The 27,521-nt window shown below is 39.0% G+C and overlaps 1 protein-coding gene across 3 annotated transcripts; it reads right to left on the bottom strand.

The window, feature by feature from the left end:
* Positions 1-25: 25 nt before the first annotated feature.
* Positions 26-27,124, bottom strand: CD160 (CD160 molecule). 3 transcript variants are annotated; one of them, XM_017644892.3, is made up of 5 exons: positions 26,878-27,118; positions 6,676-6,820; positions 5,655-5,981; positions 2,153-2,287; positions 26-299 (listed from the first exon to the last, which is right to left on the bottom strand). In XM_017644892.3, exons 1-5 carry the CDS (start codon positions 26,914-26,916, stop codon positions 292-294), a joined length of 654 nt encoding a protein of 217 aa, XP_017500381.1. In that variant the 5' UTR covers positions 26,917-27,118; the 3' UTR covers positions 26-291. The 3 variants fall into 3 exon arrangements, with proteins under 3 accessions (XP_017500381.1, XP_017500377.1, XP_017500379.1); XM_017644888.3 differs by having other exon boundaries at positions 26-2,287; positions 26,878-27,124; XM_017644890.3 differs by having other exon boundaries at positions 26-2,287; positions 26,942-27,124.
* Between the last annotated feature and the right edge of the window lie 397 nt (positions 27,125-27,521).

The following is a 27,521-nucleotide window of genomic DNA, read 5'->3' as shown; positions in this document are numbered from 1 at the left end:
TCCAATATTTGAATGAGAACTGTAAACCAGCCACTTTTGTGAAAGCTTTTCTTTTTATTTGCTGTTGGCTGAAGTGGGAAGAGAGGCAGGTTTGCTCTGGCAATGAGGAGGGCAGGTCAAAGTATACATTCATTTACCCCACCTTGTCTTTTCCCAGATGCTTGGCATCTTTAACATCTTTTCTCCAGTGACTGTTTTCTTCTTTGTGCATATTGTAATGTGAAAGATACCAAGCTAAAGAGAGTGAGATTTATCTTGCTGTAAATTTTGAAGTTTCTTCTGGGACAAGGCTCATAAAACTATGGAAAGAAAAAGGAAAGCTTGTATTATTGTCACACAACCTAGAGTAGCAATCAACAAAATACTTGATGAAATTCATCCGGGATATGTGTTGATAAGTCCTCATGACTAGAGAGGGTATGGAAAAGGAAAGAAGGAAGGAATGTAATATATGTGTTGGGTCTTGGAAGATTTGGCAAATCTAACTTATGGTGGAAGTGGGGAGGAATCAACCTTTGATCTATCTCTCTTTGCTGGAAAGTAGCACAGTCAAAGAAAAAATAGATGCCACTACAGAGGTTCAAGGTTGATTTTCCATGTATAGCACTGAATGGTTGGCATGATGGTAGGGCAGATATTCACTGAAATTAGTTTCATGAGCTCTGAGGGAAATGGATCCAGAAAACTACCTCATTCTTTTTGTCACATGTGAGAAGTTGATCTGGGCCTGAAAAAACATACTTTTCTACTGGACACTACATCTTCCATAATTCTCCTAAACCTTGAGTAGGAGGAGAAAGAAAATGAACTATCAAAAAGATCTCACCTGGTTGAGAAAGGGAAAAAGAGCTTAACATAATTCTGCTCTAGCATAACGTGGGAGTCAAAGGTAGTAAGTGGTAGTAGATTGTGTGACTTAGATTCAATTTCCTCTGGTCTTCAGAGTTCTTATTCTGTACGAAGAAATAAAATTTAACAGAGAAGCCTAACTATATGAGGGGATTTAGATTCAGTAAAGAATATCTCAAGGGTCAGACACCTTGATGACTCAACAGTTTCCTCCTAAACACTGGCATTTGGTTTAATTTGGCAGGTCTTAAGGATCACAGATAAGGATTCTGTTTTAAATTGTTTGCAGATAAGGGGCTGAAATAGGGAATGTTAGGTGGTCCTGAAAGTGGAAGGAGGCAGTCTTAGAATGGGGAGGGTGCTGAAGGAGTGGAGAGAGAAGGTGCTTAGTGAATAGTAGGTAGTTACTGAGAACGCAGTTTTAGAGTGAGAAGGTCCTGTGTTAATTCCTGGTGGACTGGGGCAGTGTTAACTTCTTTGCACTCGTTTCCTGACGAGTAATGAGAGAATATTTGCTTGGAATGCTTGTGTGAGGTTAGAAATCACTATATGTAAAGTCTTACTCATTACACAAATCTTTAAACATATATTAAGAGCCTACTGTGTACCTGGTACTGTCTTTTTGTTGGGGTAAACAAGACAAAGTCCCTGCACTTTCATTCTGGTAGCACTCAACAGTGCTAGTTATTGATTAGCAGAAAGCCTCAATGAAATGGAATTAAGTGCCAAGGAGAAGCAAAAAAATATGCATCAGTTATTGATTATGCAAAAACATAATGGCAAATCATTGCAAGTTCCAGTCTCTTAGAAGGAAAACCTTGATCTATATTGATGAATACTCAGAGGACTCAGCTACAAGTATTTAATATACTTAATCTGGTTCTCAGCCTTTGTTGAGGAGCTACATTGTTTAAAACCCACCTCAAGACCAAGTTTGTCTCTTGTCTTGTTCATTTTCACATAACCGGCAAACATCTGTTGCCTCAACTTGTAGCCCTCTGGTCATCCAGTGAGTAGAGAAGGCTGTATTTACTTCCCTGTCTCAGAGGCTTACTTTCCTAATAGGTCTGACCTGTCTAATGGAACATATGATTCATCCAACTTTCCCTCATGAGTAATGTGTTTGGTCCCTTTGGACCAATTTTTCCCTCACATTTGTTTGATGTTTTCCTATGGCTCACCAGGACCATTAGCTTTTCCCCTTCCCATCTGGGCTTTTCCACCCCTTTCCTGGAGAATAACCAAGATGTCAAAGGTATAGCACCTTCATTGCTTGGGATGATTAAGGCTCTTTTGAACATACCTTGAAGGGCTACCAAGCTGGTGACCAGCATCACTGAGATCTTTTCTGGCAGGAAGCCTAAATTGAGAGCACCTTTACTGTGGCTGAACTTGGGGTGTTTCAGTCCCATCACTGTCACTGTGTAGTTTCCTGTCTCTGGTTCAAAAGAGAATCCATGGATCAGGGGAGGGTTTTAGCATTAATACCTCCTTTTGCATTATCTCAGGACATTTTCTTTTTGATCTCCAGGGATACCTCAGCATAATTCATTGCCCAAATAAATATTTTTTTTAACATTTGTGGGTGATGATGATGTTCTTAAGCAGCAATAAATAAGTATAGAATCTGTGTGTCACACTGGGGATGCAAATAGGCCTACCTGTTTATAGAGTTTATTTCAGTTTGCAAATAGGCCTTACCTACCTTTAGAGTTTAGGGACTCAGTCTTGCTAGAGAGACAGCTAAAGTAGCTTAGTCACCTTGGACTTGGGTGTCCATCTTCTGGATTGGGTCCAGCAGTTTGGTCTAAGTTAAAACCCTGGACTTTGGAATACATCTGAATTTTTAAACACCATTTAGTAGCTGAGTGTAACTGCACTTACACAAATTACCTTTGAGCTTGAGTAACAATAATAGTACCTACCTCAAAAGGCCATGAAGATTAAGTGAAATAATCAAAATATCACTTAGCACAATGCCTGGCACACAGTAAGCACTCCAGTAAGCACTCTGAGTGGTAGACATTGGTTATTGATATTATCTGTTACCTGTTTGGCCTTACTAGTTTCACCCTCCAGAAGGAACATGTTCACATTTTCTAAGCATCCATATGTGCTGACTCTTATATTTAAATATCCTGATAGGATGAGAAAGGTATTCTATATTAGGGAGAACCATCTCAACTAGAAATGCTTTGGGTGTATTAGAACATGAACACTAGATTATAAGGAGCTTTGTTTTAAGACGCCCCCCACCATTATATTCTCTAAGGCTTAGTGCTATGTCTGGATGCACAGTCATAGTTAGATGAATGGAAGAGGAGTTTCCCTTAGATTAATTGGGATGGATTATCCACATAAGTAGAATGAAATTTTATAGACCTTCCAATGCCAGGCTAAAGTAATTTAAACTTTGTCCCGTAGACAGTTAAAAACCATTAAAACTCTTGAGTAGTGGTTTGGCATGTACAAATTGGCATTTTAAAAAGATGTCTGTAGCAGTTTGGAAGCAGAGTATTTAGAGTTGATGGATCATTTATCAAGCAGCAGGTCAGTGCCAGACCCTGAGGTAGGTGTAGGAGATACAAAAAAGAATAAGACATGGTTGGATCTCAAGAGGCTTACCAGTTAGGAGACCATTAGAATATTTTAAGTGTAATGAAGACCTGGAATACACCTTTGGAAAGAAAGGAATGAATGTGAGCAAGAATGAATGATACTTTAAAACTGATTGGATGGGAAAGAGAAAAAGGAACCAAGGTTTTAATTGTAAATCATGGATAGAAGTTATCAGGAGGATAAGTTTGACTTTGAGTTTGAGGAGATGGTAAGGCATTCAGGAGCTAGGAGTCCAGTTGTAAGTGGGAATGTTTAATTGAAACTTAGGAAAGAGGTGAGAGCTGGAGAAGTTGATCAATGGGTCAAGTGCAAGGGGGTGCAGGTTTAAATCAGGAGGGTGGATGGGAACTGGGGAGAGACAGAAGAGAGAAAATATTGAGGGGATGAGGAGTGAGTCTTGGGTAATCAATTCTCATATTTGAGAGGTAGGAGGAAATAGAGGCAGAGAAGAAGAGAAAAGCCAAAGGAGTAAAGAGTCAGAGAAGCCAACAGAGATGAGAGTTTAATAAAAGAGAGACTGAAAGTGCTGAATGCTGAAGCTAGGTCAGATGGGAAGACACGAAAAAGCAAGTAAGAAAATACAAATCAGCCTAGACTGAAGTAGAACATTTGAAATAGCCACTAACCATAGGAGATGTTGAAAACATTTGTTAAAAGGCCCTTAGCTAGATTTTTTATTTTTTTGTGTGTGTGGAACATAATTTGTATTTTTTTCTTAAAAAGTAAGATAGTATTTGAAGGTTCATTAAGAATGATAGCAGTATTCTTTTATCCTAGGTTGCATATTTCCCAGGAAAACCACTGTCAACTCAGGTATTTTATCATATTCCTGAATAATTTGCTCATATTACCACTTACTGATGACAAAGTTTAGACATCATCTATTGACTTAATGTTAGAGAAGATGAGGGAAATTTAGAAACTTTCCTTTTGTAAAACTTGGTGTTTTCCCTGGAAATAATAATGATCACCTGAATTTTTTTTTTTAAGCAGGCAGTTTTCCATATCCATATCTTTAATCCTTTGTCAGATCTGTCATAAGCCTTCAGAAAGATGATATTTGAATTCTGTTTTTAGCCCCTAGAGATCTAGAGCACTATCCCTCCTCTCTTCTGGAATAATTGCCCTTTGAGCCCTTTTTCATTCTAGAATTTCCTTATTTCCTTTCTTCTATTAGAGTCTTTGTTTCCTGAATCCCATTTTATCCACTCTACTGATTCACTTTCTTATTTTACTGAAGCATGTCCTCTGGTAGCTTCTTGAGAAAGATAACATGAAAGGCAAAAAATATTTGAGTCATTGCATGTCTGACAGTAGCTTTATTCTTGCATCACATTTGATTGGTATTTTGGTTGGGTATAGAATTCTAGGTAGAACATATTTTCAGATTGAAGGCTTGCTCCTTTGTCTAGGAATATGGAAACAAGGAGGCTTTCTGCTAGGCACATAGGGAAGTCATATATAGAAAGCTGAAGCTGGAGAGACCATATTTAGGCTGTGCCAAAGTAATAACACCAGGGGAGCATGCACAAAGTGAAGGAAATGTGGAGAGATGAGAGGCTTTGCTGCCCCAGAGAAAGTAAGACTAACTGTTTGGGTTCTGTTGACTTTCTGGTTTCTGATTCCAGAAACAAACTCACGAGGGCCAGTTATGCTTCTTGCCGTACTATTTTTCCTCCTTAATCTGTGGCTACCTGAATGGGTTTCTGTTTCTTACAATTAAATCCTCTTTTAGACAACTATCCATTTTACCTCAATTCATCTCTCTGTCCCAGCTCAGTGCCTGTATTTAGAAATATAGCCACATCTCTGAGAGAGCTCTGAGTTGGGAATCAGAAGGCCTAACCTGCAGACCTCTATCTGATTTTGCTGGCATTGGTCTGTGAGTGGCATTAGACAAGTTGTTTTACCTCCTTGTTAATCACTTTCAGTGTCAATAAAAATGGGATAGCTACCTCAGTGTGATTTTAAAACTTTAAAGATGAATTGAGGTTACCTTTGTATCCTTGCTTTGAGGAAAGGCAGCATTTGTCAGTGGGAGTGATGGGGAAAATCGGATTGAGTAATGGGCAGGACTTTTCCCCCAGAAGACTGCCTATTCAGGACCTGAAATAACTGCTTCTGTCACCAGCATTTGATCCTGCTTACTGTCTCACCTGGTGGTATTAGGGATATCAGGAGCTCACCTGTGACTAAAACGGTGAAAATATGGCCCTGCAGGCGGATATCTGGCTTCTGGCTTCTTGCACAACACTGGTAGTTCCCGCTGTCCAATGGCGTGGCTTGGTCTATGGTGAACACCAACTGAGATGGTCTTTGACTGGCACCATCTCTCCCAGGATCCCGTGTAAGTCTCAGTTGCTCCAAGCTTGTCTCAGGGGAGCAGTCCCAAAACCTGTCCTTGCACAAAAACACTATAATCCCCTCAACCTCTTCTTTCGTGTGCCACACAGTACAGATCAAGCTTAGTCTCTTTCCTTCTTGGGAAGTTGAGCTGAGGATGTGCATGCATCCTGAAATGGGAAGGATAGAATTAGCCATGGAAGGCCAAGTATACATGGTAAACTAAACTCACTCATATATGAATGCTTAAGCAGAGACAAGGGCTGCCCCATGGGCATCAAATACCATCCTCTTAGAATAGTAGTCTGTATGTAGGTTATACCCATATTGGAGGGAGGTCCAATTACTCATTGACTTGGAAATAGTTCTTATTTTATTTCTGTTCTTCAACTGAAACTTCCACAGGACCTTTATTAAAGTGCTTTGTGTACATGTAATCATTGGTTTAGCCCCAGAGACAGGTATTGATGTTCCCATTTGATAGATAAACTGAGGCACAGAGTGGTTAAATGGGTTGGTAAAGTTGACAAATACTGTGTCTGGATCACAAACTTGTATTTCAAACTTACAGTACATTTAAGAACTTGAAGAAATCTTAGATTGAGGGTCAGGCTCTTTGATTACCAGGCTCTTTGCTGCCCAGAAGAAGCACAGTGTCTGATGGAAAGATAACTAACAAAAAAAGAGAAACTGTATTTCTTAGCACTCTTGATTAGTGTCAAGAATAGTGGGTCCTTTTCTTCTGCAGAGCCAGAACAAACAAACAAACAAATAAGTAAATCATGTGCTCTATCCCTCTTTGTGAGTCTAGGATTCTCTCTGATGGCTGTCTGCTCTGGGGATGTGGGGTTGGGTTGTCCTTACCACCAAGCTGGATGTCCACGATTGCCAGCAGAATGGCTATGGCAAAGCAGCCTCTACCAGGTGCCATCAGCATCCTGCACATTGTTAGAAACACCAGGAACTTGAAGCAAATGTTGGTTCTGCTGAAGTCCTTGGCCTCACTTTCCTGAAAGCACACAGAGACTCCTAGACAAGGCCTTCCAGGTTTCCAAGATCATCCCTGCATTGCAGGCACTAGCTTTGGTTGGCTAAGAGTCTGTTGGATGTGGTGGAAGGCTTGGACATGAGAGTCCAGATGTTTGGGAAATGAGACAGTCTACTGAGATGTACTAGCGAGAAGAGAGGAAAAGAAAGAAGAGACATAGGGAGACACTAAAGACTATATTTCCAGATTATTTTTTTCTAAATTGAATTGCTGGGTCAAAGAATATGAACATTAAAAATTTTTTTCTACCATGTATTATCAGATTGCTCTCTGAAAAGATGGTTGAGATTCAGATATTGAGCAAGAATGCTTCATAGTGTACATTTCTTTATGCACTTGCCAAGCACCATTATCTGTCTTTTAAATTTTTGCCAATCTGATGCATGAAAAATAAGATCTTGCTGTTTTTTTATTTTGTATTCCCATGACTATTGAGAGTGAGCATCTCTTCATATGGTTGTCATTCATATTTCCTCTTCTATGAATTGCCTAGTATATTTGCACTTTAAAAAAATTAACTTTTAGGAGCTTTCTCTATATACTAACCTGTTGCCTTCTCTTTTCTATTTTAACAGTGTTTTCTCCCAGTTTATTGTTTTTCTCTTGGCTCTTTTGTTTTTTCCCATGAGGAAAATATACAATTGTATTTATTAGTTAAATACAATACACATATCTTCTCTTGTAATTCACTACCTGTGTTTTCTATATTGCTTAAGAAAGTTTCCCTCAGGCTAAAGTTATAATTTTCTTCCAATATTATATAGTTTTTTGTTTTATATCTTATAATTCCAGCTAAGAAAAATTATCTACCTGTCAAAAAACCCAAAATGAATAAAAATCAAAACCAAGAGAACACCTAAATTTTCATCATTAGGAAAATGACTGAACAGATTTTGATTCATTTGTACAGTAGAATGTTACATATTATGATGAAGAATGAGTTAGTTCTATGAATAGGGGCCTGAAAGGGGATGTCCATGATATGCTGTTATGTTAAAAAAGGCAAATTGCAGAGCTATGTATATAAAATAAATACTTTTTTAAATTAAAAATCCTGTGTATGTGTAGGTGTTTAAAAATAAATTTAAATAGTTTTGTAGTTTATAACTTTTTGGGTAGATAATTACATTCACAGGGTTCAAAACTAAGACTAAGGAGAGGTATACAGTTAAGTTTCCTTCCTACTCCCACCCCCTGTGACTCTTTTCCTAGAGTAAGTCGATGTTGCCTTATTGTTGTGGAATATCCTTCTAGAGATATTCTATGCATATACGTAAGCAGTTCCATATTTTTCCTTTAAAAAAAATAACAGTAGTGAATGATAGCATACAATACACTCTGTTCTACATTTTGCTTTTTCCACTTACCATTCCTGGAGACCATTCCATATCAGTACATAAAGAACTTTCCCTCTGTAAAAATTGCTGCATGGTGGTTACCAAGGGGGAGGGTAGAGGGCAGGGGAGGGGGAAAGGGAGAAGGGGACAGTTGAACCACTGTGGCATACACTTAATTTAAAAAAAGTAGTTGTGCGTGTATGTGTGGGTCTATTTCTATATTCTAGTTCATTCGTGTGTTAGTCTATTTTCTCACCAATACCACAATACCTTGTTTACTATAGTTTTAGACTAAGACTTGAAATCAGATAGTATTAGCTGCCCAACTTTATTTTTTCAAAGTTGTTTTGGCTATTCTATGTCATTTGCATTTCCATATGAATTTTAGGTTCATATTGTTAATTTCATCCACAAAACTTCACTGAGATTTTGATTTGTATGAATCTGCAGGTCAATCTGGAGAAAACTGATATCTTAACAATACTGAGTCTTCTGACCCATGAACAAGGTATATTGTTCTATTTATTTGGGTTTTCTTAGTTTCTCTTGTAATGATTTGTACTTGTCAGTATACAGATCTTGCATATAATTTGTTAACATGGTTCCCTTTTTTTTGATGCAGTTGTAAAGAGCATTTAAAAAAATAATTTCAGCTTCCATTTGTACGTTACTGGCATACATAAGTATAATTGATTTTTGTATATTGATCTTGTGTCTTTCAACTTTGCCAAACTCACTTACGAGTTCAAGTAGCTTTTTGTAAATTCCATCAGATTCTTTATATAGATGATAATGTCATGTGCAAATAAGCGCAATGTTCTTCTGCCAAAAAAAAATGCACAGTATTCATAATGTGAATTTATTCACATAGATTCCTATTAGCAGGTATTTCAATTTTCTGATTTTTTTATTGAGGTATAATTGACATATTAGTTTCAGATTTATAACAATGATTTGACATTTATATACACTGCAAAATAATCACCACAGTAAGTCTAGTCATCCATCATCATAAAAAGTTAGAATAGTCTTTTATCTTTCCTGAGAAACTTCAAGTTCTACTCTCCCCGCAATCTTCAAATGTGCACTACAATACTATTAACTATAGTCACCATGCTGCACACTACATCCTCTTGACCTGTTCATCTAACAACTGGAACTCTGTACCTCCTACCTTCTTCACTCATTTTGCCCAAACCCCAACCTCCCCACACTCTGGCAACCACCCCTCTGTTCTCTGTATCCATGAGTTTTGTTTGTTTACTTGTAGTGTTTTTTTAGTTCCACATGTGAGATCATACAGTATTTGTCTTTGACTTCATTTAGCGTAAATACCCTGAAGTTCTATCCATGTTGTGACAAATGGCAAGATTTCATTTTATAGCTGAATAATACCATTTTTGTGTGTGTGTGTGTATCTCACATCTTTTATCCATTCATCCACTGATGGACATGTAGGTTGTTTCCATGTCTTGGCTATTGTAAATAATGTTGCAATGAATACTAGGGTGCATACATCTTTTCAAACTAGCATCTTCATTTTCTTCAGATAAATAACCCATAGTGGAATTGCTGGATCATATGGAAGTTCTATTTTTAATTTCTTGAGGAACTTCAATACTGTTTTCCATAATGATTGCACCAATTTATATTCCTATCAACAGTTCACAAGGGTTCATTTACTTTTCTCCACATCCTCGGCAACACTTTCCATTTCTTTTCTTCTTGATAATAGCCATTCTAAGAGGTAGAATGTGATACCTCACTGTGGTTTTGATTTATATTTCTTTGATGATTAGTGGTGGTGAGCATCCTTTCATGTACTTGTTTGCCATCTGTATGTCTTCTTTGGAAAGATGTGTATTAAGATCTGCCCATTTTATAATTGGAGTGCTTGCTTTTTTGCTGTTGTGTTGTATGGATTTTTATGTATTTTGGATATTAACCCCTTGTAAGTCCAGGGAGAGGAAATCCCGGGTAAAATACCTCTAAAAACTGTAATCAGCCAAAGAGAGAGAGAAAGTTTAAAATCCATTTATTGCTTACAAACTTCAATCCTGGGCCTTCTCTCTTTCTGCTCTAGCAGAAGCAAAACCAGCCCTCCTCTTCACCTATGAACTAGACTGGGACCATCTCTGTCTCTGCTCTGGAAGAAGCAAAACCAGCAAGCAAGCCAGCCCCTCACTTTAAACTCTCAGGTTCAGACACACCCTTGGTTGCCCAGATAAATTACCCACTGACATGGGAGATGAATTTCTCTCCACCCCTGAAGATATGCAGATGCACTAAAGCCAGGCGAGATATTCTGGAAATGTTACAATTTTACCCACACCCCTTATCAGAGACAGAGATGGTTTGCAAACATTTTTTTCCTATTCAGGAGATTGCCTTTTCATTTTGTAGATGGTTTCCTTTGCTGTTTTCCTTTTTAATTTTGATATTGTTAATGTACAATTACTTGAACAACATTATGGTTACTAGACTCCCCCTATTATCATGTCCCCCCCACATATACCCCATTACTGTCCATCAGTGTAGTAAGATGCTATAGAGTCACTACTTGTCTTCTCTGTATATACTGCCTTCCCCATGTCCTCCCCCCCACATCACATGTGCTAATCATAATGCCCCATTTTCCCCTTATCCCTCCCTTCCCACCCATCCTCCCCAGTCCCTTTCCCTTTGGTAACTGTTAGTCCATTCTTGGGTTCTGTGATACTGCTGCTGTTTTGTTCCTTCAGTTTTTCCTTTGTTCTTATACTCTACAGATGAGTAAAAACATTTGGTACTTGTCTTTTTCCGCCTGGCTTATTTCACTGAGCATAATACCCTCTAGCCCCATCCATGTTGTTGCAAATGGATTTATTTTTTCTTATTGCTGAATAATATTCCATTGTGTATATGTACCACCTCTTCTTTATCCATTCATGTACTGATGGACACTTAGGTTGCTTCCATTTCTTGGCTATTGTAAATAGTGCTGTGATAAACATAGGGGTGCATCTGTCTTTTTCAAACTGGGCTGCTGTATTCTTAGGGTAAATTCCAAGGAGTGGAATTCCTGGGTCAAATGGTATTTCTATTTTGAGCTTTTCGAGGAACCTCGATACTGCTTTCCACAATGATTGAACTAATTTACATTCCCACCAGCAGTGTAGGAGGGTTCCCCTTTCTCCACATTGTCACCAACATTTGTTGTTGTTTGTCTTTTGGATGGTGGTGATCCTTTTCGTGGAGGTGATATCTCATTGTGGTTTTAATTTGCATTTCTCTGATGACTAGCGATGTGGAGCATCTTTTCATGTTGTCTGTTGGCCATCTGAATTTCTTCTTTGGAGAGCTGTCTGTTCAGTTCCTCTGCCCATTTTTTAATTGGAGTACTTGCTTTTTGTTTGTTAAGGTGCATGAGCTCTTTGTATATTTTGGATGTCAACCCTTTGTCAGATCTGTCATTTATGAATATATTCTCCCATACTGTAGGATACCTTTTTGTTCTATTAATGGTGTCCTTTTCTGTACAGAAGCTTTTCAGTCCTTTGCTGTTTTTAGAAGTTTTTAGTTTGATGTTATCCCACTTGAATATTTTTGCTTTTGGGGTCAGATGCAAAAAAATCATTACCAAGATCACTGTCATGGAGCTTCCTGCCTGTTTTCTTCTGGGGGTTATATGCTTTCAGGTCTTACATTCAAGTCTTAAATCCATTTTGAATTAATGTTTGTATATGGTGTCAGATAGTAGTTAGTTTTATTCTTTTGCATGTGGCTGTCCAGTTTTCCCAATGTGATTTTTTGAAGAGACTTTCCCCATTGTTTATTCTTGGCTCCTATGTCATAAGTTAATTGACCGTATATATTTGGGTTTATTTTCTGGGTTCTCTATATTCTGTTCCATTGCCCTTTTTTTTCTGTTTTTATGCCAATACAATTATAGTTTATTCTGTAGCTCTGTGACTTCTTTTTGCTACTTTCTTACATTTTCTATCTCTTTGTTGAAGCTTTCCTTGTATTCATCCCTCTCCCAAGTTTGGTGAGCATCTTTATGACTATTACTTTGAACACTTTATCAGACAAGTTACTTATTTCCAGTTCATTAATTTTTTTTGAGAGTTTATCTTTTTTTTAAATTTGTAACAAATTCCTCTGTTTCCTTATTTTTCTTGACTCATTGTACTTGTTTCTATGTATTAGCCAAACAGCTATCTGTCTGTCTTACAGGAGTGGCCTTGTATAGGAAATGAACTTATCTTCCAACCCTGTCCTAGCTCTTGTTTGTTTCTTGACTTTTTGTCTTGTAGCTTGTCTAAGTAGCCTGATTTTCTCTTGATAAGTCCCAGTTGTTGAGGGTGTGACAATGCCTATCAGTGTTCCCAAGGGAGAGATTTCAATTAGCATCTCAATTAGTTTCTGATTGGAACCCAGACCCTCAGGCAGCAGTCTTTAAAGTATACAAATATATGCAGTCCAGTGGGACTGCAACCATAAACCCTGCTAGCCTCCATACCAGGTGATCTGTAGGTGTCCCCTGGGTAAGAGCTGTAAAAATTCAGATGAGTGTATAGGCTCCTTCCTGGGAGGAACTGATGAGCTATAGCAAGGCTGAGGGAGATGGTAAAGATGGCAGCCCCTGGCTTACATTCCATGAGAGCACCTCTATAGCTTCTAGATGTGTGTCAAACCTGAAGTCAGCCCCTCCAAGACAAGTAAATACACCTTTTTACAGAAAGGCTAAGGGTGTGTTTCAGTTTGCTCTCTGTGTAGCACCTTCGGTGGTGGTACCTTGCCAAGAATTGTCTCTTCGATTGTTACATCCCTGTAGCACCCAGGAACACCGGACCCCCTGACCATCAGAGCCAGACAATCAGAGTGTTCCCTGTGTGGACTGTGTACACCCTCCGGCTTTAGTGATGGAGTGGAAAGTTCAGGCTTTGTCTGCTAGCACTGTCAAGGCAGAGGGAGAGTGTAAGAGTTGTGTCTAACTGTGCCTCTGTCCCCAGAGAGTTTTAATAGGCTCCTGCTGCTTCAGTACACATTTTAAGATTGGCGAATGAAGTGCCTTCACATAAAGTCTAGGCACTTTTCAAACTTCTGCTTTGGTGCTGTTAGTCTGTGTGTGAACCCTTAAAGAGAATTATCTCAGTTTCCTATGGCCCTTTAGGTCTCCTGGATGTGAGCCCCTTGGTTTTCAAAGCCAGACATTTCAGAGACTCGTCTCTCCATTATAGGTCCCAGGAGTTGGGGTGGTTGATGTGGGGCATGAACCCCTTGCTCCCCAGGAATAAGCTCTGGATTTGTGAGATCCCTCCCAGTTGTGGGTGTTCATGCTGGGAGTGGGGTTTTTGGCAAGACTGAGTCTGCCTCTTTCACCCAACTCAGTGGTCCTTTTACCATTTGTTATGAAGGACCTCTTCAGCTGGTACACAGGTCTTTTCAGATGGAATTGTCCCATATGTACCTGTAGATTTGGTGTGTCCTTGGGAAGAAGTGATTATTATGCTGCCATCTTGGACTGCTCCCTTCCTCTCAACAGGCTTCCAATTTTTCCTTTTCAAAAACCTACTGCATTTCCTGTAAGATCAGGAACAAGACAAGGATATCCACTCTCACTACTTTTATTCACCATAGTACTGGAGGTCCTAGCCACAGCAATCAGACAACGCAAAGAAATAAAAGGCATCCAGATTGGTAAGGAAGAAGCTAAACTGTCACTGTTTGCAGATGACATGATATTATACATAGAAAATCCTAAAGACTCCACCAAAAATCTATTAGTAGTATTAACTGAATTCAGCAAAGTTGCAGGATACAAAATTAATACATAGAAATCTGTTTCATTCCCATATACTAACACTTAATTAGCAGAAAGAGAAATCAGGAAAACAACTCCATTTACAATTGCATCAAAAGGAATAAAATACCTAGGAAAAAACCTAACCAGGAACGTGAAAGACCTATACTCTGTAAGCTATGACACTCATGAGAGAAATTAAAGAAGACACCAATAAATGGAACTCTATCCCATGCTCATGGATAGGAAGACAATATTGTCAAAACGGCCATCCTGCCTAAAGCAATCTACAGATGCAGTGCAATCCCTGTCACAATAGCAACAGCATTCTTCAACGAACTAGAACAAATAATTATAAAATTCATATGAGACCATAAAAGAACCTGAATAGCCAAAGCAACCCTGAGAAAGAAGAACACAGCTGGGGGGATTATGCTCTCCAACTTTAAGCTCTACTACAAAGCCATAGTAATCAAAACAATTCGGTACTGACACAAGAACAGACCCATAGCTCAGTGGAACAGAATAGAGAGCCCAGATATAAACCCACACATATATGGTCAATTAATATATGATAAAGGAGCCATGGATATACAGTAGGGAAAAGACAGCCTCTTCAACAACTGGTGCTGGAAAAACTGGACAGCTACATGTAAGAGAATGAAACTTGACTATTGCCTAACTCCATACTCAAAAGTAAACTCAAAATGGATCAGAGAACTGAATAAGTCATGAAACCATAAAACTCTTAGAAGAAAACATAGGCAAAAATCTCTTGAATGTAAACATGAGCAACTTTTTCCTGAACACATCTCCTCAGGCAAGGGAAACAAAGTAAAAAATGAACAAGTGGGACTACATCAAACAAAAAAGCTTCTGTACAGCAAAGGACACCGTCAGTAGAACAAAAAGGTGTCCTACAGTATGGGAGAATTTATTCATTAACAATTTATCCAATAAGGGGTTAACATGCAAAATATGAAAGAGCTCACATGCTTCAGCACACAGAGAAATAACCTAATTAAAAAATGGGTGGAGGATCTGAACAGATACTTCTCCAAAGAAGAAATTCATACAGCCAACAGGCACATGAAAAGATGCTCCACACCACTAATCATCAGAGAAATGCAAATTAAAACCACAGTGAGCCATCACATCACAGCAGTTAGGATGGCCAACATCCAAAAGACAAACAACAAATGCTGGCAAGGATGCGGAGAAAGGGGAATCCTCCTACACTGCTGGTGGGAATGTAAATCAGTTCAATCATTGTGGAAAGGAGTATGGAGGTTCCTTTAAAAACTCAGAATAGAAATACCATTTGACCCAGGAATTCCACTCCTAGGAATTTACCCTAAGAATACAGGATTCCAGATTCAAAAAGACATATTCACCCCTATGTTTATTGCAGGACTATTTACAATAGCCAAGAAATGGAAGCAACCTGAGTGTCCATCAGTAGATGAATGGATAAAGAAGAGGTGGTACATATACACAGTGAAATATTATTCAGCAATAAGAAGAAAAAATATCCTACCATTTGTAAAAACATGGATGGAGCTACAGGGTATGCTCAGTGAAATAAACCAGGTGGAGAAAGACAAGTACCAAATGATTTCACTCATCTGTGGAGTATAAGAACAAAGCAAAAACTGAGGGAACAAAACAGCAGCAGACTCACAGAACCCAAGAATGGACTAACAGTTACCAAAGGGAAAGGGACTGGGGAGGATGGATGGGGAGGGAAGGATAAGGGGAAAACGGGGCATTATGATTAGCACACATAATATAAAGGGGGGCATGAGGAAGACAGTATAGCACAGAGAAGAAAAGTAGTGATTCTACAGCATCTTACTATGCTGATGGACAGTGACTGTAATGGGGTATGTGGTGGGGACTTGATAATGGGAATCTAGTAACCACAATATTGGTCATGTAAGTGTATATTAATGATGCCAAAAAAACCCAAACAATTTATCCAATAAGGGGTTATCACAAAATATGAAAGAGCGCACATGCTTCAACAGCTAAGGAAGAAATAACCCAATTAAGAAGTGGGTGGAGGATCTGAACAACACTTCTCCAAAGAAGAAATTCAGATGGCCAACAGGCACATGAAAAGATGCTCCACATTGCTAATCATCAGGGAAATGCAAGTTAGAACCACAATGAGTTATCACCTCACACCAGTTAGGATGGCCAACATCCAAAAGACAAGAAACAATAAACACTGGCAAGGATGCAGAGAAAGGAGAATCCTCCTACAGTGTTGGTGGGAATGTAAATTGGTTCAACAATTGTGGAAAGCAATATGAAGGTTTTCTTTAAAAAACTAAAAATAGAAATACCATTTGACCCAGTAATTCCACTCATAGGAATTTATCCGAAGAAAACAAGATCCCTGATTCAAAAAGACACATGCATTTCTATGTTTATTGTTGCACTATTTACAATAGTCAAGATGTGGAAGCAACCCAAATGTCCATCAATAGATTAATGGATAAAGAAGAGATGGTGCATATACACAATGAAATATTATTCAGCCATGAAAAGAAAATAAATCCTACCATTTGCAGCAACATGGGTGGATCTAGATGGTATTATGCTTAGTGAAATTAGCCAGTTGGGGAAAGACAAATACCAAATAACTTTACTCATTTGTGGAGTATAAAAAAGCAAAGCTGAAGGAACACATGACTCACAGCAAACTCACAGACACCAAGAAGGGACTAGTGGTTACCAAAGGGGAGGGGTTAAGGAGGGATGTTGGGGAGGGAGAAGGGGAATAAGGGGCACTATGATTTGTAATAACAATATAGGTAGGTCACGGGAGAGGCCATACAGCATGGAGAGGACAAGTAATGCCTCTATAGCATCTTACTACACTGATAGACTGTGACAGCAATGGAGGAGGTGAGGACCTGATAACATGGGTGAATGTTGAAACCACAGTGTTGTTTATGTGCAACCATCATAAGATTGTATATCAATGATACTTTTTTAAAAAACCTTACTGCAGTGAGTAACATTATATATATATATCATTTTGCAAATGATGACTATCTAGAAGTGGTATTGCTGGTCAAAAGGTGTATGCATTTGCTATTTTGTGAAATGTTGCAATTTTGTCCACCGCAGAAATTGTACCAATATATCTTTCCACCAGCAATATATGAGAGTGTTTCCTCATACTCATGTCAATAACATTTTGCTAATTTGAGAGGTAAAAAATGGTTTCAGTGTAGTTTTCATTTCCTGTTCTCTTATACCAAGGTTAAGCACATTTTTACATGTTCAAGAAACATTTCTTATTCTATGAGCTTGCTTTTTTTCCTACCGGCTTGTTTAGACTGATATGTAGGAGCTCTTTATAATACTAAAAAATCTTTGGTGATAGGAAGTAGAAATATTTTTCAAGTTTGCCTTTTGTCTTTCCCTAAGGTGGTTTTGTTTTGCAGAAATCTTTTTGTTTTCATTTTTATATAGTTAAACTTACCTTTTTTTTTTTTTTTTTTTACTTTGATGGCGTTTAGATTTTGTGACATTCTATCCAGGCTTCTCTGCTCCAAGATTGAAATAATTATCTCATGTTTTCTTCTAGTACTTTTGTTTTTTCATTTTTTTACATTAAAATTTTTGTCCTTCTAGAATTTACTTTGGTGGAAGATGTGAGGTACAGACTTAACTTAATTTTTTCAAGCTACCAGTCATTTCAGTACCATTAGTTGAGTAAAACTTCTTTTCATCATTGACTTGAAATGCTTTATTATATATAGCTGTGTATAGCATACCTATTTCTGTATATTCATTCTGTTTATGTACATGCCTGACAAATTGGATTAATATTTTAATTCTTAGAAAATAATATGTAGATTTGTTAGTACTTTATTTTAAAATGTCATTTTTTATAGATTTAGAATGTTTTAATATTTAGTCTTCCCCTTTAACTTTTCAAAATTTCCTTTTTATTTTTCAGTCTGATTTGTATAATCAGCTTGTCTAGTCTTTCCCCTCCCATTTTCTACCAGCAAGAAAAAGCCCTATCGATATTTTAATTGAGATATATTCCATTTACATTTTAACTTAGACTTGAAATTTTTGTGACATAGATTGTTTGATCAAAGATCATGATAATTCCTTTCCATTTTTAAGTCTTGTGCTTTGATGTGTGTGTCTCTCAGACATGTTTAGAAGTTTTCCTTATTAAGGACTTGTCCATTTTTTGCTGTTTATTTCTGTGTATTTTATATTTTTTGTCACCTTTGAAAATATCATTTTCCCACAGTATCTTTTATGTTTTGAACTTTATATCATTTTTCTTTTATATCATTCATTATATCTTTAACTTTTCACTGTTGTTCATACATAAAAGACTATTGATTGTTTTAGATTAATTTCATACCCATCTATCTTCTCTTAGTTCTGTCATTTTTAATAATTTTGCAGTTGACTCTTGTGGATTTGCCAGGCATGGAATCATATTATTTGTAGTTAATGATAATTACTTCCTTTTTTATTTTTATATCTCTGATTTCTTTTTCCTGTCTAATTGTGTTGCCTAATATCTCCAGAAAATATCAAATAATTATGGTGATAATGAATCCCTGTCTTTTTTCTGAGTTTATCTGGAGACACTTCTATTGTTTCCTTATTAGGTATTATACCAGCACAAAATATTAAGGAATATGCATTTCTATTAAGGATTTTAAAAATATCAAAAATGAATATTGAGTGCTTTCTTAATTGCCTTTTAAACATCAACTAAGGCAGCCATATGATTTTTCTTTATAGATACATTGTTATGGTGGTCTGTGTTAATAGATTTCCTAAAATTGGTGCATCCTTGTGATCCTAAAAAACATAAGCAAAAATAACATTTGGTCTTTGTATATTATTCTTTTAATATGCTACTGGATTCTGTTCCATAATATTTTGAGATTTTGGCTTCAGTATTCCCAAGTAAGGTTGATTTCTTTTTTACTTTTGGTGTTAGTTTTGTTGGGTTTTAGAATATATATTTTGCTTACTTCATAAAAAGAATCTGGGAACATTTTTAAGCTCAGGAATCATGTCAATAGCATTGGAGTAACCTGTTTTTTTAAAGGTTTAGTAGAATGAATTCTCTAGTGATACTTCCTGGGCCTTGTGCTTTGAGGGAGGGAAGGTAGGCCTTGATAATTTTTCTCTATTTCCTGCTTGGTAACTATTCTACTTAGTACTCTCTCTTTACTGGAACAAATGAAGCCTGAAGTCAGTAGAAAAAGGGACATAATAAAGATCAGAGAAGAAATAAATAAAATTGAAAAGAATAAAACAACAGAATCGAAAAACCAAGAGCTGTCTCTTTGAGAAAATAAATGAAACAGATAAAACCTTAGCCAGATTTATCAAGAGAAAAGGAGAGTCTACGCACATAAACAGAACCAGAACTGAGAAAGGAAAAATCACTACAGACACCACAGAAATACAAAGAATTATTAGAGAATATTATGAAAAATTATATGTTAACTGGGTAAACTAGAAGAAATGGACAACTTTCTAGAAAAATACAGCCTTCCAAAAGTGACTCAGGAAGAAACAGAAAATCTGAACAGACCAATTACCAGCAATGAAATTGAATCGGTAATCAAAAAACTACACAAGAACAGAACTCCCGGACCAGATGGCTTCACCACTGAATTTTACCAGACATTTAGTGAAGACCTAATACCCATCCTTCTTAAAGTTTTCCAAAAAACAGAAGAGAAGGGAATACTTCAAAACTCATTCTATGAAGCCAGCATCACTCTAATATCAAAACCAGGCAAAGATACCACAAAGAAAGCAAACTACAGACCAATATCCCTGATGAACATAGATGTAAAAATACTCAACAAAATATTAGCAAACAGAATTCAACAGTATATCAAAAGGATCATACACCATGACCAAGTGGGGTTCATCCCAGGGATGCAAGGATGGCACAACATTAGAAAATCCATTAACATCATCCACTACATCAGTAAAAAGAAGGACAAAAATCACATGATCATCTACATAGATACTGAAAAAGCATTTGACAAAATTCAAGGCCCATTCATGATAAAAACTCTCAATGTAATGGATATAGAGGGCAAGTACCTCAACAATAAAGACCATGTATGACAAACCCACAGTCAACATCATACTTAATAGCAAGAAGCTGAAAGCTTTTCCTCTAATATCAGGAACAGGACAAGGATGCCCACTCTCCCTACTTTTATTCAACATAGTACTGGATGTCCCAGCCATGGCAATCAGACAACGCAAAGAAATAAAAGGCATCCAGATTGGTGAGGAAGAAGTCAAACTGTCACTGTTTGCAGATGACATGATATTGTACATAAAAAACCCTAAAGAATCCACCCCAAAACTACTAGAACTAATGTCTGAATTTAGCAAAGTTGCAGGATACAAAATTAACACACAGAAATCTGTTACATTCCTATCCACTAACAATGAACTAGCAGAAAGAGAAATTAGGAAAACAATTCCATTCACAGTTGCATCAAAAAGAATAAAATACCCAGGAATAAACCTAACCAAGAAAGTGAAAGACCTATATCCTGAAAATTACAAGACACTTATAAGAGAAATTAAAGAGGACACTAATAAATGGAAATTCATCCCATGCTCTTGGGTAGGAAGAATTAATATTATCAAACTGGTCATCCTGCCTAAAGCAATCTACAGATTTAATGCAATAGCTATCAAAATACCGACAGCATTCTTCAACAAAATAGAACAAATAGTTCTAAAATTCATATGGAACTATAAAAGACCCCGAATAGACAAAGCAATCCTGAGAAAGAAGAATAAAGCCTTGGGGATTATGCTCCCTGACTTCAAGCTCTACTACAAAAGCACAGTAATTGAGATAATTTGGTACTGGCGCAAGAACAGACACATACACCAATGGAACAGAATAAAGAGACCAGATATAAACCCACACACATATGGCCAATTAACATATGATAAAGGAGCCGTGGACATACAGTGGGGAAATGACAGCCTCTTCTACAGCTGGTGTTGGTAAAACTGGACAGCTACATGTAAGAGAATGAAATTGATTACTGTCTAACTCATACACAAAAGTAAACTCAAAATGGATCAAAGACCTGAATGTAAGGCATGAAACCATAAAACTCTTAGAGGAAAACATAGGCAAAACTCTCTTGAATGTATACATGAGCAACTTTTTCATGAACATATCTCCTTGGGCAAGGGAAACAAAAGAAAAATGAACAAGTGGGAGTATATTGAACTAAAAAGCTTCTGTACAGCAAAGAACACCATCAGTAGAACAAAAAGGAGTCCTGCAGTGTGGGAGAATATATTTGTTAACAATTTATTCAATTAGGGGTTAACATGGAAAATATGAAAGAGCTCACATGTTTCAACACCGAAAGAAATAACCCATTTAAAAAATGGGTGGAGGATCTGAACAGACACTTCTCCAAAGAAGAAAGTCAGATAGCCAACAGGCACATGAAAAGATGCTCCACATCGCTAATTATCAGGGAAATGCAAATTAAAATCACAGTGAGATATCACGTCACAGCAGTTAGGATGGCCAACATCCAAAAGACAAACAACAGCAAATGTTGGTGAGAATGTGGAGAAAGGGGAACCCTCCTACACTGCTGGTGGGGATGTAAATTAGTTCAACCATTGTGAAAAGCAGTATGGAGGTTCCTTAAAAAACTCAAAATAGAAATACCATTTGACCCAGGAATTCCACTCCTAGGAATTTACCCTAAGAATACAGGATTCCAGATTCAAAAAGACATATACACTCCTATGTTTATTGCAGGACTATTTACAATAGCCAAGAGATGGAAGCAACCTGAGTGTCCATCAGTAGATGAATTGATAAAGAAGAGGTGGTACATATACACAATGGAATATTATTCAGTGATAAGAAGAAAAAATATCCTACCATTAGCAGCAGCAACATGGATGGAACTAGAGGGTATTATGCTCAGTGAAATAAACCAGGTGGAGAAAGCAAGTATCAAATGATTTCACTCATCTGTGGAGTATAAGAACAAAGAAAAAACTGAAGGAGCAAAACAGGAGCAGACTCACAGAACTCAAGAATGGACTAACAGTTACCAAAGGGAAAGGGACTGGGGAGAATGGTTGGGAAGGTAGGGACAAAGGGATTAAGGGGCATTATGATTAGCACACATAATGTATAGGGGGCACAGGGAAGGCAGTGTAGCACAGAGAAGACAAATAGTGACTCTATAGCATCTTACTATGCTGATGGACAGTGACTGTAATGGGGTATATTGTGGGGACTCAATAATAGGGGGAATGTAGTAACTACAATGTTTCTCATGTGAAACCTGAGCACAAGAGTGTATATCAATGATACCCTAATTTAAAAAAAATAAATGAAATGGAGGACAAGGAAAGAGCAACTGTAATGTTGGACACTAGACGATTCTATACATGTTAGGCACTTTACATGTATTGAATCATTTAATCTTCACAGATTTTATCTCCTCCTTTCAGGGAAGGCTACTTGCATTCCTTTCCTCTGGAGTTCTTTCTAAATTTTCCTAAAACTACAAAACTTGGGTAGACACTAATTCAACTCTTGATTCTGCTTCCTTGGTCTTATCTCTGGCCTCTGTTTCCTCATCTGTAAAATGAGGCTGCCTGTTTCAAAATATTGAGCAATGAAACCTCTAATAACACAGATCTGAAGTTGGCATTCTTCACATTGAAAAGGTATCAGTGACTTCATGTAACTGGTATTTGTACTTCTCTGGCTACCCAACCTTATGTTTTAGTGGAACCAGCCCTACCCTTCTTTCTCCTCTCATTACCTCCTTGTGAGTGCTGACAGAAGGCAGAGCTCTGATTCTTTCTATAATCTGCCTTTGACACTAGCTGTGTAATGTTGGGCAAGTTTCTTAACCTCTTTAAAAATCATTGTATTGATCTATGAAATGGTGATAATATTATCTTCCCCGTGTAGTACAGGTTAAATGAGTCAGTCTATGTAAACTACATGCTACAGTGCCAGCATAGTGCCCGGGCATAGAGTAAACAGCCTAGTAAGTGTTAGCCATGATTATTTTTATGGTTCCTCGTATTTGAGGCAATTTACAGTGTCCCAAGCACATCCACATACATGATTGTGTTTTTTTCTTAAAGAACACTGAGCTCTTATGGTTATATAAGAATCTGTCATTTGTACTAAGCATATGGAGGCTTACAGAGGCCTTGTGACTAGCTTAAAATCGCAGCTTCTAAATTGGAGAGCTAGTATTCTAACGCCCAAATGATGTGTATATTTCTCTTGGAGTTTCATTTCCTTTTCCTTCTTTTCACACCTATCCAGCCATTCGGAAGAGGTTGCAACACAAGGAGGGCTGTGATGAAAATAATAAGGTCATAAGTATACCAAGGACTAAAGAACGAGAAATTCTGAATGAGGGATCTGGAAAGGCTACAAGATGGCAGTTGGAATTAGGCCGTGATAGATGTCTGTCTACTTTGGGGAGCTGGTGCTGACGGGTGCGTCGGTGAGGTAAGGTGGGGAGGGGGGCTGGGGAGATGTGGCTTGCAGTTCTGGCTTTTGCACTAGCTAGCTAGCTGTGAGATGTCAAGGTCACGTCCCTTCTCTAGATGTGTTTCCTGAGGGACTGGCGCAGCGGGACGGGGGCAGGGTGGGGTAGGAACTGTTTCCAAAAAGAAAGCGGCAGACAGGCCCGCTCGCAGGCGCGGATCAAGGAGTGGCTGGGCTTCGCCGTGCCGAGGGTTGAGCTGGAGCAGAGCGTGTAAGTCTGTGGCGCGCCATTCTGGAAGGCTGGAGGCAGGTGGGGGTATGGGGAAAGGATACTCTTGGAATAGGTGACCTTGGTGTCGTAGCAGGAGCACCCTTGTGTGATTGACTCAGGCAGGGCCCGGCAGAGCAGGCGTCGCTAGTTTTGCACTCTGGCCGCTAGGGGGCGCTGCCTTCCAATGGGAGCTTCCACCCTCCCTGCAGTTCCTCAACCAGGCCTTTGCCCCTTGAGCCGGGGTGGGGGATTAGGCACGCGGGCTAGTCCGGTAAAAGCTAAATTAATATTGGAGATGTGGGGGGGTGCAAAGTCGGGTCTGGTAGGTCCTTGGATGCAGGGTATACTAGGGCCGCATCTGGGCCCCAACAGCGGGAGGAGGTTGGGGTGGGGGTTAGTCTGTGGACTAGGTTAGGCTGGATCCCCCACGTGTCAGGGCCAGGTCTCCTCTCCCTCATAAAGCGTGGCGAGCCCCGGAGCGGTCAAGGATGCGGGTGGACATTAGGTTGGCCTCCTCACCTTAAAGCCTTCCTCGGGCTCCTAACCTGCTCTGGCTGCCCAGGGCCTATGTACTCTCTGGAGAGCGAGATAGCAGCCGGCGGACCGTAAACGCCCTCCTCTTACTGACCTTTTAAAGTGGAGGCGCCTGGAATGCTGGATTCGAATCCAAGCCTCGTGTGATATTGGGCACGTTCTGAGCCTTGCATAGCCTCACATTTTTCCTGTGTTTAAAGCTCCCTCATGTGAATGTTGTGATAAGTAATGACCTGTGGAAGCTGTGCCCGAGGTTTGTTGGGGGGTATGGACTGTCGCCGTTGGGATAATATCTTCTTTACATTTGAGGGCACATGTCTTCTAGTTATTTTATTTTCACTCTCCCATTCTCTCTGCTACCAGAGTCCAGACCTAACCTCTCTGAAGAGCTGTAAGGTTAGCAATTATCTCCACAGGTACCTTTGCTTGCAAATCTCCCACAAAACTGGAAAAGATGCTCCAGGCCCAGAGATGGGATCTCTTCAGTTGACACAACCCCAACCTCCTTAAAGTAGAACCGGATTTGTAAGTAAAACAAAATTAGGTTTAGGAGACCCTTGGAGCACTTGTCTGCTTTCTCAGGCTTCCAGCTCTGATACCCTCAACACATGGGAGCAGGGCTTCTTAACATTAAATGCATCACAGACCCTTTGTTATATGGTGACACTTGTAGATCCCCTTTTCAGAATAACATTTAAATGTAATAAAATAAAATATAGTTTAACAAAGGAAACAAATTATGTACACATGGTTGTACAAACATAAGAATATATAATAGAGTAGTATACATGCTTTAGAACTAACATTAGCCTAATAACTATCCTAATTTCATAGTAATGATGAGTGCTTATGACATTTTGAGAAAACTCTTAACAACTGTAAGGAGATTTGAAAATATCTGTGGTTTATACTGATGGTAAATTCTGTTGTGGTTTGTTGTCTACATTCATAATTGAAGCAAATGCTAACTTTCAACTAGAGACTGGTGAAGGTAAAGATGTAATAATGTTTCCCCCAAATTCACAACTATGAATGAATCCATGGATCCTCAGTTAAGAACCCCTGCAGAACAGACTCATCGTTTTCCAACTAGGAAAACTGGGGCCACCAGATCTCCTGATTCCTAGGTGACAGGTCTTTCCTCTAAAGTACATAACTCTGGAACTTGGGGAAAACTATTTCTAAGCCATTATCTTCCTTTTCTTCACCCTGGAATTCCCAGGTTTACTCTGCTAAAAAGGTTTCAGTGGCCTGAAGCCTCCCCTTGTTTGCGTCACCCCCAGAGCATACATCTGGGATGTGAACTCACCTCTGATGGGTCTCACATGACCAGGGACATGGGACAAGCATAATGATTAACTTTTCCTGCCTATGATGAAAAATGGTGAGATATAAATAGTATAGTAAGAACAGGAGGGACTCCATCTTAAGCCTAAGATTCCATTTTAAAAGCAGCAAGTTGAGAAGTTAGATTTCTAACATATTCTTTGGTAAATCAGCACATAACCTATCTTAAGGCAGGGCAAACAGTCTTAACTGATATGTTCCCAGTGTTTGAGGGAAACCACTATCTTGGAGAGGAACTGGATCAATAAATTCCTTGTGTTAAGTTTATCTTACAGAATTATCTAGAGGACTGACTGTGGATAATAACTTAATGTCTCTCACCAGAGACATCATGAGACCACAAGTCAAGCCTACATGCAACAACCCCCACCCCGCCCTTTTTCCCCATTCCTGAAAGCCTTAAAAGACAGTCCTAAGCCCTAAGTGTGCCTCCTCTCTGAGGTTGCCAGCACTCCTCTTTCTTTGAGTGTATACTTTTTGCCTTAAATAAAAAATTATCATTGCTCAGCTTATTGTGTTTTGTCTCTGTGGTCTGCTCTTCCAGTGGTAAGTGTCTTTGTTACTTCGTTATTTCATTCTGTTTTCTAGACTTTAGCCCAGGTCTCCACTCTGTCCTACTTCAGCTTCCTTGCTTCTTGCTGCCTGCGAGGCAGCTGCCATTCGCTGCTATTCTGGCTTTAATGAATTACTTCCTTACCTACGTTCATCTGAGCTGCTCAAGAATTCTTTCTTGTTCAGAGTTAAGAACCCTCCCCTGTCAGGCTGAGGCTTCACCTGGTATGCAGGGAGAGACCTCCCTGGATGCAGCTGCCCGGGAACACCAGCCCCATGCAGCCCACTGGCTTTTCCTGGGCTAGGCTTTGAGGGGTCCGGAGGAGAGCTGATTCAAACCTCATACCTTTCCTCTAGTAAGCATCTCCTTTTTATTAATAAGAGTGCCCCTTTGTCACTTATCACGCATGAGCACTGAACAAAAGAAAGTCGCCCGGAGGTACAGGTACTCCAGAGGCCTCACCAGGATTCCCCTCCATGAACATGCAGTGTGGTCCTTGCCCACTTGAGAAAACCTCTGACAGCCTGGGGGAGAGGAGCTGGCACGCTGGCCCAGCTGGTGCGAATGATGCCTCTGGCCCAGGCCTCTGAGGGTAAAGGACATTTCAAGAAAAAGGGACCTCACCTTACCGTCTCAGGGCCTTTCCTTACCTGAACAGTTCTGTCAACTGTCCCATCCCTGCTCCACATCTCAGGTGCCCAGGGGCCTCTTTACCTTTTGTCCCAGTCTCTGGCTCTGGTGAAAGCACCCTGAATGAGCTCTCAGCCCCAGGCTTGTTCTTCAGTCTTGTTAAAACCCCATCTCCCACTTCCGTCATTTATCATGCTTTCATTACTGGTATATATGGTCTTTGAAAGCCACAGAAAGGGTTTTTCCTTTTTAGCAGTCACGGGTCTTCCTGCCTCTCTCTCCACCTACCCCCTCTGTGAATATTTTCCTCCTCCCTCTGCTCTACTTGTCATCTTCTGCTTTCTCCTTTCCCTCTTCCTTGTGTGTGTGTGTGTGTGTGTGTGTGTGTGTTAAAAATAGACTAAGATGCCGAGGGACTGAGAAAAACCACACTGTGAAATTGTTTCCTTCACCTTGGGGGACAAATATTTTTCACTTGATAATTTATAATAAGGGTAAGAGTGAAAATAAAATAACTAGAAGATATGTGCCCTCAAATGTAAAGAAGATGCCAAGTCTTCCTGAGAGGTCTTGCTCAGGAGTAGGTCAGAGAACAGGGATGCTCCAGGCTGAAGGGGAAGAAGGGCGGGAAGCCATCAAGAGATGGGGGAAAAGGGGCAGGGGT

This window comes from Manis javanica, chromosome 4 (genome assembly GCF_040802235.1).
Source record: "Manis javanica isolate MJ-LG chromosome 4, MJ_LKY, whole genome shotgun sequence".
Taxonomy (NCBI): Eukaryota; Metazoa; Chordata; class Mammalia; order Pholidota; family Manidae; genus Manis; species Manis javanica.
The sequence above is the reverse complement of the archived record's forward strand: the minus strand, read 5'-3'. Positions and strand labels throughout refer to the sequence as shown.